Source organism: Acomys minous (genome assembly GCF_964271855.1).
Source record: "Acomys minous genome assembly, chromosome: 2".
NCBI classification, from domain to species: Eukaryota; Metazoa; Chordata; class Mammalia; order Rodentia; family Muridae; genus Acomys; species Acomys minous.
Window position 1 is genome coordinate 84,530,192 of NC_140484.1, and position 10,826 is coordinate 84,541,017.

At 58.1% G+C, this 10,826-nt stretch overlaps 1 protein-coding gene across 5 annotated transcripts in view; it reads left to right on the plus strand.

The window, feature by feature from the left end:
* Positions 1–10,746, plus strand: part of SHANK1 (SH3 and multiple ankyrin repeat domains 1) — a 51,545-nt gene extending 40,799 nt beyond the window's left edge. For 4 of the 5 annotated variants that reach the window (XM_084772135.1, XM_084772136.1, XM_084772138.1 and 1 more), the window contains 3 exons: positions 1,658–1,754; positions 2,274–5,349; positions 7,539–10,746. In XM_084772135.1, coding sequence (XP_084628261.1) covers positions 1,658–1,754; positions 2,274–5,349; positions 7,539–8,256 — 3,891 coding nt within the window. In that variant the 3' untranslated portion in view covers positions 8,257–10,746. Of the gene's footprint in view, positions 1–1,657; positions 1,755–2,273; positions 5,350–7,029; positions 7,111–7,538 lie in introns of all 5 variants that reach the window. The other variant, XM_084772139.1, reaches the window with a different exon arrangement.
* The last annotated feature ends 80 nt before the right edge of the window (positions 10,747–10,826 follow it).

Sequence of the window (10,826 nt, forward strand, 5' to 3'; positions counted from 1 at the left end):
TGGTACTCTTTCCTGGCCTAATGGGATAACGGACACTTAAACTGTTCCTGGGTTCCTCATGGACCTGTGGAAACAGCACCCTCCACAGGAAATCTGTCTTTCTAGGGTTGAGCTATGGTTTGTTTTTGGGGGGTGGTTTGTTTTGTTTTGTTTTGTTTTGTTTTTTGAGACAGGGCCTCATGCTGTAGCTGACACTTCCTGGAACTCACTTGTAGACCAGGCTAGTCTGGAACTCATGGTAATCCTCCTGCCTCAGCCTCTCCAGTTCTGGGATGACAGGTGTAAGTCACCACACTGGAGTCCATGTTCTGTTTTCTAATTTCCTTGTGGCCTGGACATCCATGCCTTCTGGAATAGTCCTTATTAGTGGAATGAATCAGACCAACACGGGAATGGACAAAGCTAACCCAGGTAGGCCAGTGCAGTGAGGGGGCACTTAGACCCAGGAAAGCCTTGAGTGCCTCTAGAACTCTCCAGGAGGACGGACTGCGCCACATTTCTGGTCCTGTATGGAGTCACCATCACACTGGATTTAAACACAAATGAGTATGATAGATGGTTGGAAAGTCAGACAGACAGAAGAAATGATGGACAGATGGAATGATGGACAGATGAATGGCAGAGGAAGATAGATGATGAACAGAATAGTGGACAGATGAGATAATGGGTGTCAGACAGAAGGACGGAGATGGAAGATGGACGGGCGGGAGGATGACAACGGACAGGTAGAAATGATGAATGGACAGATGCTCAGATAGACAAATGCTTTCTTTAATAAGTTGAAATCGGGGCTGCAAAGACGGCTCAGTGGTTAAGGGGGTTGTAGTGTCAGATCCCAAGCCCACATAGTCCAGCCCAACATCTACAACTCCAGCTCTGGTGCCCTCTTCTGGCCTCCATGAGCTGAGGCATCGTGCACACACAGGTGTGCACACATACAGACACAAATAAAAACATCTTTAAGATCAGCTCTTTAGGGGCTGGAGAGGTGGCTCAGCAGTTAAGAGCACTGGCAGCTCTTCCAGAGGACTCAAGCTCTATTCCAGCACCCACATGGTAACTCACAACTGTTTATAACTCCAGTTCCAGGGGACCTGACACCCTCACACAGATATATGTGCAGGCAAAAAAAAATCAATGTATATAAAAATTAATAAGCCAATTTTAAAAACTCAGATCTTTAAGTCTGACATGGGCTACTGCTGCTGGGAACCAGAACTGAGGTCCTAAGGCTTGTGTGTGTGTGGCAAAGCACTGTGCTCACCGAGCAATCTTGCCAGCCCTGATTTCTTTTTTGAAAGATTCTGCCAAGTCTGGAAAAGAGACCAAAAAGGAGTGAACGAGAGAGGAAGCAACAGAAAGCCAGAACTGGCCAGAAGAGTGTCACTGTGACCTGGTACAGGCCTTGCCTGCAGGTGGTGCCTAATTTAGTGGGACAGCTCACCTGCTTGCTTGTATTTTCTTTCTCCTGACTGCCACCCCAGAGAATATTCTCCCAGGAATTGCTTTCTAGCTTCTCCATGCCATGTTTCTGCCATGCAAGGACTCAGGGGAGAAAGGAACCTTCGGGGTGAGGAGAACTCGGACTGATCTTTCTCTGCTCTCTTCTCTCTCCCTCTAACTGCTGCCCCCTCCCCCGTGTCCCCCCCCCCCCAAGTCGAGCTTTGATCCCCACCACCGCTCCCAGCCAAGTTATGACCGACCTTCCTTCCTGCCTCCTGGACCTGGCCTTATGCTCCGGCAGAAATCTATCGGTATGTCTTCCAGAAAGGGATGTGGGCCGTGACCACGAGAGAAGACTGTCTAGGCTTGGAAATGTGTTGTAGCGCCCTAGGTAGAATAGGACGGGTTTGGATGAATCCCAGCTTTGCTTCTTTCCTGCTGTGTGACTCGGTGGGTGGTCTCTGAGCTTCGGAATCTTCATGGGGTCTTTGGTGTCCGGAGGAAGGAGCGTTGGTAGCAGACGGGTAGTAAGTAGAGGGTAGATGCTTGTTGAGGGAGAAGCCAGCAGTTTTCCTGCGCGTCTGTGTGTAAAATAATAGCCTCTTCTTCACAAGCATGCTTTAATCTTACCCCAAGAGACCGGTAGCATGTGCGCAGACCTTTGAACTATTAGGAAATGGCGCTCCCTCGTGGCTGGAGGATGAAATGCCGTTGCATTGAGCTTTTTCCCTTGCGTCCCTGCTGATTGCTCTTTGTGCATCGCACAGCTCGCCTGTAGAAGGAGCTGGGCCAGTCCCTAACTGCTCCCTTGGTCTTGCGTGTCTCAACAGGGGCTGCAGAAGATGACAGACCTTACCTAGCACCCCCAGCCATGAAATTCAGCCGCAGTCTGTCAGTTCCCGGTTCAGAGGACATACCCCCACCACCCACTACATCCCCACCAGAGCCACCCTATAGCACACCTCCGGCCCCTTCCTCTTCCGGCCGCCTCACTCCCTCCCCTCGGGGAGGCCCCTTCAATCCCGGTTCTGGGGGTCCCCTCCCCGCCTCCTCCCCTTCATCTTTCGATGGGCCATCTCCTCCTGATACCCGTGGGGGACGAGAGAAGAGTCTATACCACAGTGGAGCCCTACCCCCTGCACACCACCATCCACCTCATCACCACCACCATCACGCCCCACCTCCCCAGCCCCACCATCACCATGCACACCCCCCTCACCCACCAGAGATGGAGACAGGCGGTTCCCCTGACGATCCCCCACCTCGATTGGCCCTGGGACCCCAGCCCAGCCTTCGAGGCTGGCGAGGCGGAGGACCCAGCCCGACCTCGGGGGCCCCATCACCTTCCCACCACAGTAGCAGCGGAGGCAGCAGCGGTCCCACTCAGGCTCCCGCCCTGCGCTACTTCCAGCTGCCCCCGAGGGCAGCCAGTGCGGCTATGTATGTGCCAGCCCGCTCGGGCCGCGGTCGCAAGGGCCCCCTGGTCAAACAGACCAAAGTGGAAGGCGAGCCCCAGAAGGGCAGCCTACCTCCGGCGTCCTCCCCAACATCCCCAGCGTTGCCTCGGCCTGAACCACCTCCGGCCGGGCCGTCGGAGAAAAATTCCATCCCCATCCCTACCATCATCATAAAAGCCCCATCCACCAGTAGCAGTGGCCGCAGCAGCCAGGGGAGCAGCACAGAGGCTGAACCCCCGACCCAGGCCGACGGTGCGAGCGGCGGCGGATCCTCGCCTAGCCCTGCACCTGCCACGTCCCCGGTGCCACCGTCCCCGTCGCCCGTGCCGACCCCCGCGTCGCCCAGCGGCCCGGCCACCCTGGATTTCACCAGCCAGTTTGGAGCAGCCCTGGTGGGCGCGGCGCGGAGGGAGGGAGGCTGGCAGAACGAAGCTCGCCGACGATCCACGCTGTTCCTGTCCACCGATGCGGGAGATGAGGATGGAGGCGACAGCGGGCTGGGCCCGGGGGCACCCCCGGGTCCCCGGCTGCGCCATTCCAAATCCATTGATGAAGGCATGTTCTCCGCAGAGCCCTACCTCCGGCTGGAGTCCGGGGGCAGCAGCGGGGGCTACGGGGCCTACGCAGGGGGCAGCCGAGCCTACGGGGGCAGCGGGAGCAGCAGCGCTTTCACCAGCTTCCTTCCCCCGCGGCCCCTGGTGCACCCGCTGACCGGCAAAGCCTTGGATCCGGCCTCTCCGCTGGGGCTGGCCTTGGCCGCCCGGGAGCGGGCCTTGAAGGAGTCCTCGGAGGGTGGGGGCGCCCCTCAGCCGCCTCCGAGACCTCCATCACCACGCTACGACGCCCCACCGCCCACCCTCCACCATCACTCGCCCCATTCGCCACATGCGCGTCACGAGCCAGTGTTGCGCCTCTGGGGGGACCCCGCACGCCGGGAGCTGGGGTACCGGGCAGGCCTAGGTAGCCAAGAGAAGGCCCTTCCCGCCAGTCCGCCGGCAGCTCGCCGCTCCCTACTGCACCGTCTGCCTCCGACGGCTCCCGGGGTCGGGCCGCTCCTACTGCAGCTGGGGCCGGAGCCCCCAACTCCCCATCCTGGGGTGAGCAAGGCCTGGCGCACTGCAGCTCCCGAGGAGCCCGAGCGGCTGCCGCTGCACGTGCGGTTTCTAGAGAATTGCCAGGCCCGGCCTCCCCCAGCAGGCACGAGGGGCTCTTCCACTGAAGATGGGCCTGGGGTCCCACCGCCCAGCCCTCGCAGGGTCTTGCCAGCTTCTCCCACCTCCCCGCGAGGCAGCGAGGAGAACGGCCTTCCGCTACTGGTCCTGCCACCGCCAGCCCCTTCGGTGGATGTGGACGACGGCGAGTTCCTGTTTGCCGAGCCGCTGCCTCCACCTCTGGAGTTTTCCAATAGCTTCGAAAAGCCAGAGTCGCCTCTCACACCCGGGCCTCCCCACCCGCTGCCTGACCCTCCTACCCCAGCTACACCTCTACCTGCAGCCCCACCCCCGGCTGTAGCCGCAGCCCCTCCCACCCTGGATTCCACAGCATCCAGCCTGACCTCTTACGATAGCGAAGTGGCCACGCTGACCCAGGGGGCTCCCGCGGCTCCAGGGGATCCTCCTGCTCCAGGCCCGCCGGCCCCAGCAGCCCCAGCTCCCCCAGCCCCGCAGCCAGGCCCTGACCCTCCACCTGGCACGGATTCTGGAATTGAGGAAGTGGACAGTCGGAGCAGCAGCGATCACCCGCTGGAGACCATCAGCAGCGCGTCCACACTCAGCAGCTTGTCAGCCGAAGGAGGAGGCAACACAGGGGGCGTGGCTGGGGGCGGGGCCGGGGTGGCCAGCGGGACTGAGCTCCTGGACACCTACGTTGCCTACCTGGATGGCCAGGCTTTCGGGGGCAGTGGGACTCCTGGCCCACCATATCCCCCACAGCTCATGACTCCCTCTAAGCTCCGGGGCAGGGCACTTGGGAGTAGTGGAAATTTGAGACCAGGTCCCAGTGGGGGACTCCGAGATCCTGTCACCCCCACCAGCCCCACCGTCTCTGTGACCGGAGCTGGAACGGATGGGCTGCTGGCCTTGAGTGCTTGTTCTGGATCCTCAACGGCAGGTGTGGCAGGGGTACCCGTGGCGGTTGAGCCAGAAGTCCCGCCTGTACCTTTGCCCACTGCCTCGTCCCTGCCTCGGAAGCTGCTACCGTGGGAGGAGGGCCCGGGACCACCACCACCACCCTTGCCAGGGCCCCTGTCCCAGCCTCAGGCCTCTGCCTTGGCCACGGTCAAAGCCAGCATCATCAGCGAACTCAGCTCCAAGCTCCAGCAGTTTGGTGGGTCCTCTGCCGCGGGAGGAGCTCTGCCTTGGGCTCGGGGAGGAAGCGGGGGCAGCACAGACAGCCACCACGGAGGAGCCAGTTACATCCCAGAAAGGACCTCCTCCCTGCAGCGGCAGAGGTGAGCAAAGGCCTGTTGCTGGTGGCTGGCGGGTGGCTAAGGAAGGTGCTGGAGCCCACGGTCCCCCGTAGAGCCTCGAAGTTACAGAAAACTGGGTTATCCTGCAGGAATCGGACCTCTAAGAGACACACTTTCCACTCCATGGTCACCATAAGCCAAGATGAATGGCTACATGTATTTATTTTTTTGGTGATCTTGAGGGTCAAACCTAAGGCTTCAGGCACTCTAAGCAAGTGCTCAGCTACTGAGCCAGGGCCCAGACTCTCACTGAGGAGGAAGTCTACCCAGAGGCTCTACCACAGAATCACACCCCAGACCCCTCCTAGTGTAGAGTCATGGGTAGAAGCTCAACCACTGAGCCACACCCCCAGCCTTCTTATATTTCGAGTCAGGGCCTAACTAAGTTGCTTTGGTTGGCCTTGATCTCTGTAGCTCAAGTTGGGTTTAGACTTTTAATCCTCCTGCCTCATCCTCCTCCGTGACTGGAATGGCAGACCCATACCACCAAGCCTAGCTACAAAATACTAACAGCAGCAGCAAATTTGCCCTAACTGGGGGTGTCTGTGTGTCACTTTGCTGACACTTTGCACCAGGCTGACGACACTTCCCCATAGACGGAGGGAGGCACAGTGCCAACTTGAAAGGAATGGGGCAGAACTTCACTTGTCTCGATGCTGTGGGCAAGATGGAGGAGAGAGCAGGGCAACTTTGGAGAGCCTAGCTCGCAGTAGATGGGAAGAGATGGGTACATGCTGAGGATCCCCAAGCAATTCTTAGTGGTGCTGTCTGAAGTCATGCCCAGGCTCTCTGGGAGGGAGGGGCTCCCTGGGAGGGAGGGGCGAGCAGTTCTTTCTTTTATTCCGATGCAACGAGGGGAGTTTCAAACTGCCTCTTCTGCATACAGAGTGCGCTGTGATTCTGTTCCCTCTCGACTTAGCAGGCCTTGGAGATAGGAAACAACCCACTCGTCCTTCACGGGTGGATGCGGCCTTTAGTGGTTATATGCATGGACTTGATGCTTAGCAGTACTGTACCCTTCTGGATAAGGGGAGGGGCCGTAGTAGACAGTCCAAGACGGACCCAGCACCCATCTTGCTCCTAAGCGTATTACATCCCTACCCCCTCACTGGGGGATCCTAGCCAGGGGCTCTACCACTGAGCCACACACACCCAGTCCATCCGTTCCCCCTACCCCTGCCAACACACACACACACACACACACACACACACACACACACACACACACAGATTCTAGGCAGGGGCTCTACCACTGAGCAGACCCTCCAGGTAGACAGCAGGCACAATAATTACAGATACCTTCACCAAACAACCAAGACTTGCCTGGTTACAGTCGTCTCAGATAAGGTCACCAGGCTGTGTGGGGAGCGACCCAGTGGGGACAGCCATTTCAAAGGCCCTGTGGTGTGGCCGTGCTGAAGGGAACTCAAGGGATGAGGGGAACCTTTTTCTCCCCTTGTTTCTTCTCTCTTTCATTTCCCTCTCTTCACCTTTCTCTCTCTGTTCTCTGTCCCCATCCCCTTCCATCTCTCTCCCCCCTTGAATACCCACCCTCTTTTTGTTGTTGTTGTTTGTTGTTGTTGTTTTGTTTCTGTCTCCCTGTCTTCCACTCTGCTATAACTGACCATAAACAAAACAAAACCAAAAAAAAAAAAAAAAAAGGCAGTATAGAGTAGTGGTTAAGAGCTCAGACTTTGGTGTCTTCTAAATGGGCTCTGCCACTCCCTGGCTGTGTGTCCTTAGGCAAGTTTCTTAAGCTCTCTGTGCTCTTGACCCTAATAGTAACCAACCATCCACCAGGGCTGTTGTGGGGGATTAAATTGAGATGTGATTCAGAAAGCCTTTAGAACAATGCCTGACACACATGAGCAGCAGCAAGTGGTGGCGGGTGTTATTGCTATCACTTAATGGTTCTTTTTCTTCCATCTCTCTTGGCTGTCACCCTCTCTCCCTGTCCTATTTCTTTCCCTTCACTTCTCTCCTGACATTCATCTGACCCTCCCTTGCCGCCAACCGCATCTTCTCTATCTCTCCGCCCTCCCCCACCCTTGTGTCTCTCCCTCTGAATCATGACTTCCGCCTCTTTTTCACCCTTGCCCTCCACACTTCCCCCCTCCAAACCTTTCTCCCTCCCCCTGGCCCCCGACCCCCAACCCCTTGTCACATTCCAGGCTCTCCGAAGACTCCCAGGCCTCTCTCCTCTCCAAACCCAGCAGCAGCATCTTCCAGAACTGGCCTAAGCCCCCTCTGCCACCACTCCCTACCGGATCTGGGGTCTCCTCTTCAACACCTGCAGCCCAAGGAGCTACATCCCCTTCAGCCTCATCCGCCTCAGCTTCCACCAGACACCTGCAGGGCGTGGAATTTGAAATGCGGCCTCCTCTGCTCCGCCGGGCACCCAGCCCCTCGCTGCTGCCTGCCTCGGATCACAAGGTCAGCCCAGCGCCCAGGCCTTCTTCTTTGCCCATCCTGCCTTCTGGACCCCTCTACCCGGGCCTCTTCGACATCCGTAGCTCCCCGACGGGAGGGGCAGGAGGTTCGGCTGACCCCTTCGCTCCCGTCTTTGTGCCACCACACCCCGGGATGTCTGGGGGTCTTGGAGGAGCCTTGTCGGGGGCCTCTCGCTCCCTATCACCCACTCGCCTGCTCTCGCTGCCCCCGGACAAACCCTTTGGAGCCAAGCCTCTGGGGTTCTGGACCAAGTTTGACGTCGCCGATTGGCTGGAATGGCTGGGTTTATCAGAGCACCGAGCCCAGTTCCTGGACCACGAGATTGATGGCTCCCACCTGCCCGCCTTGACCAAGGAGGACTATGTGGACCTGGGCGTGACCAGGGTGGGCCACCGTATGAACATTGACCGGGCTCTCAAATTTTTCCTGGAGAGGTGATGGCTGGCCTGGACGGACCAGCCCGTCCATAGGACCCTTGAGCCCGCTGACCTCTTGACCTCTGACCCCTCTGACCATCATTCTTTCCCCCCCAGCCTCCCCTCAGGGGTCCAGGGACTCTGCTAAAACTGTGCCCTGCCCTATCTCCCCAGGCCTGACTGAGGTCCCCAAGTGGACTGGATGCAGGCCAGACAATGGCACCTCACAAGAGGTGGGCAGCTGACACTAGACTGCGAGTGGGGAGGGGGCGGGGTAGAAAAATGATACGGGGGGGGGTAACTGAGGAGGGAAAGGTCGACTCGGGGGAGGGGAACAGACAGAGCCATAGAGGGTCAGCCCAGGGGGCGCCTGGGAAGACGGCCCCTCGGATTCCATCACTTGAGCCCCTCTAAAACCCTATCCATCTCTCTCCTGGCCCCTCAGCCTTCCCCCTCTCCTTGGCATACTCAGCTGTCCCACCTCCTGCCTCTTGCACGCCTGTTCCCCTCCCTGGCTGCAATTTTTGCACAAGCTTGCCCCCTAGCTGTCTTGCACACCTCCGGCCTGCAAGACCCTCTCAGCCGCCTCAACTCGCTGCATACGTTTTTTCCTCAAGCCTTTGGTAGCTCGCTCTCTGCATATTTGCTTCTGGGGGGGAGGATTGCACCTTTTATTTCTTTAGTCACCCTGGACCCATGCTGCAGACACACATGGGACTTTCCTTCCCTCTCCTGCTCACACACCTAAGCATACTCCTGTAGTCCCTGGTCTGCTCTGTCCTTGCACACTCTGAACACACTTACCTCCATTCTCATACCTGGGGACATTTTCCTGTCCTGGCACCCCTAAGCCCTTACTCTCCCTCTCATGATGGCACTCCTGTGTCCTGCCCTCTCCATTTTCTCTGACACTTAACACGCCCCTGGTACACCCATAGCCCTGAGCTCTCTCCCAAATGTTTAAGCCTTTCTTTCCCTATCCCCATCCACCTTCTTCACACTTCTCACCTTTTTTTCCCCCTTCCCTAAATAATGATTTCTCTGTGTAGCCCAGGCTATTCTGGAAAGCCCTCTGTAGACCCTGGCCTTGAACTCAGAGATCCACTTGCCTCTGCCTCCCATGTACTGGGATTAAAGGTGTGTGCCACCACACCGGGCTTCTTCTGTTCACCTTTATCCTTGTTTTCCAGTGCCCTCTTGCACACTTTTTCTCACACACTTGTCCTCCCCTGCCCCCCCCCAACCTTTTTTAAAATGGTGCTCAGGTATGGAATGTGCTTGCTGCGCTGTTTTGTTCTTTCTAGGTGACTTTCCTCAGTCGCCCTAGCAGACCCTGACCTCTTTTTTTAGTTTGCATACTGGCCTCACTCTGGCGAGTGTGCACCCTTAGCCAGTCCTCTCCTCTCTTTTCCTGCATAGGTCTTTGCTCACCTCCTCCTGCTGTTCCTAGGGAGAGGAGACCCTGCGCATGCACGCTGGCTCCCTGCTCACTAGGCTGTCAATCAGTCCTGTCATTCTCGTCCGTCTGTCTGGTTCATTTTGCACGAAGATCCCATTCCTCCCCCAACCCCTTCTTCTCTCCCGGATTACCCCCCCCCTTCGCCCCTGGATTACCGCCTCTCACTCCCGTTCTTCCGGCATGGCTTCTCCCCCCCCCCCCGCGTCCCCTCCCCCCCGCACGTTCCCCACTCCCTGCTTCTGGGGCTTGGGAATTTAAAGCCACCTCTCCTCCCCTAGGTAGCCCCCTCCCCTGCTGTGGATAAAAGGGGGGAGGGCATCGCCCTCAGGTCCCTCCCCCCCATGTTCAGCTGCCAAAGAAGGGAGCTCCCCTCCCCACCCCTATTCCCTAAAGCTGCCCCCAGGCCCCCCGGGGGCGCTCCGTCCATGAGGGGAGGGCTAGCCCCCTCCCCTCACCATGTCAGGGAAATGCAGGGAACCTTGTGGGAGGGTTGCGGGAGGGGGGAGGGTGGCGAGGACTGGAGAGGAGGTGGCGCTGTGCCCCTACCCGCCCCCTCCCCCTGGTCGGATGCCCCCCGTCCGCCGGGGGCCTGCGCGGCACCTGTCTATCAAGGGCTTGTCAATTCCGGACGGGTGCCGCGGGGTTAGGAAGGGCGTAGGGGGTGGGGGGGGGGAGGAATGGGAAGAGGGAAGGGGGAGGGGCTGAATGGGGGAGCGGGGTGGAGAGGAGAGACCAAGCAAAAAGACAAACAATAGCAAAAGAAAACAATATACAAAGCAAAATAAAAATTAAAAAAAAAACTAGAACACACACAAATCAAAAGGGGGGGAAACCACCTGAAATAAAAGCCCTAGAACTGTCTTCCAAGGGGGCGGGAGGGGACGAGAAAAGAGTTGGGCTGGTCCTGCAGGATCGCAGGGATGGGTGTGACCTAGAAGTGGATGACAGCGGAGATCCGCCCCGCCCCCCACGCCCAACACGATTTTGCTGAGTGAAATGGCTTTTGTATCAGGTCATTCTTTATAATTAAACTCACAGTATCCACCCCCTTGAGCCGGCCCCGCCTCCTTCCTAGGGAGGCCACGCCCTCTCGGTTCGCGGAGCCTGGGGGCGGGACGCAGCTGGAACCCGCC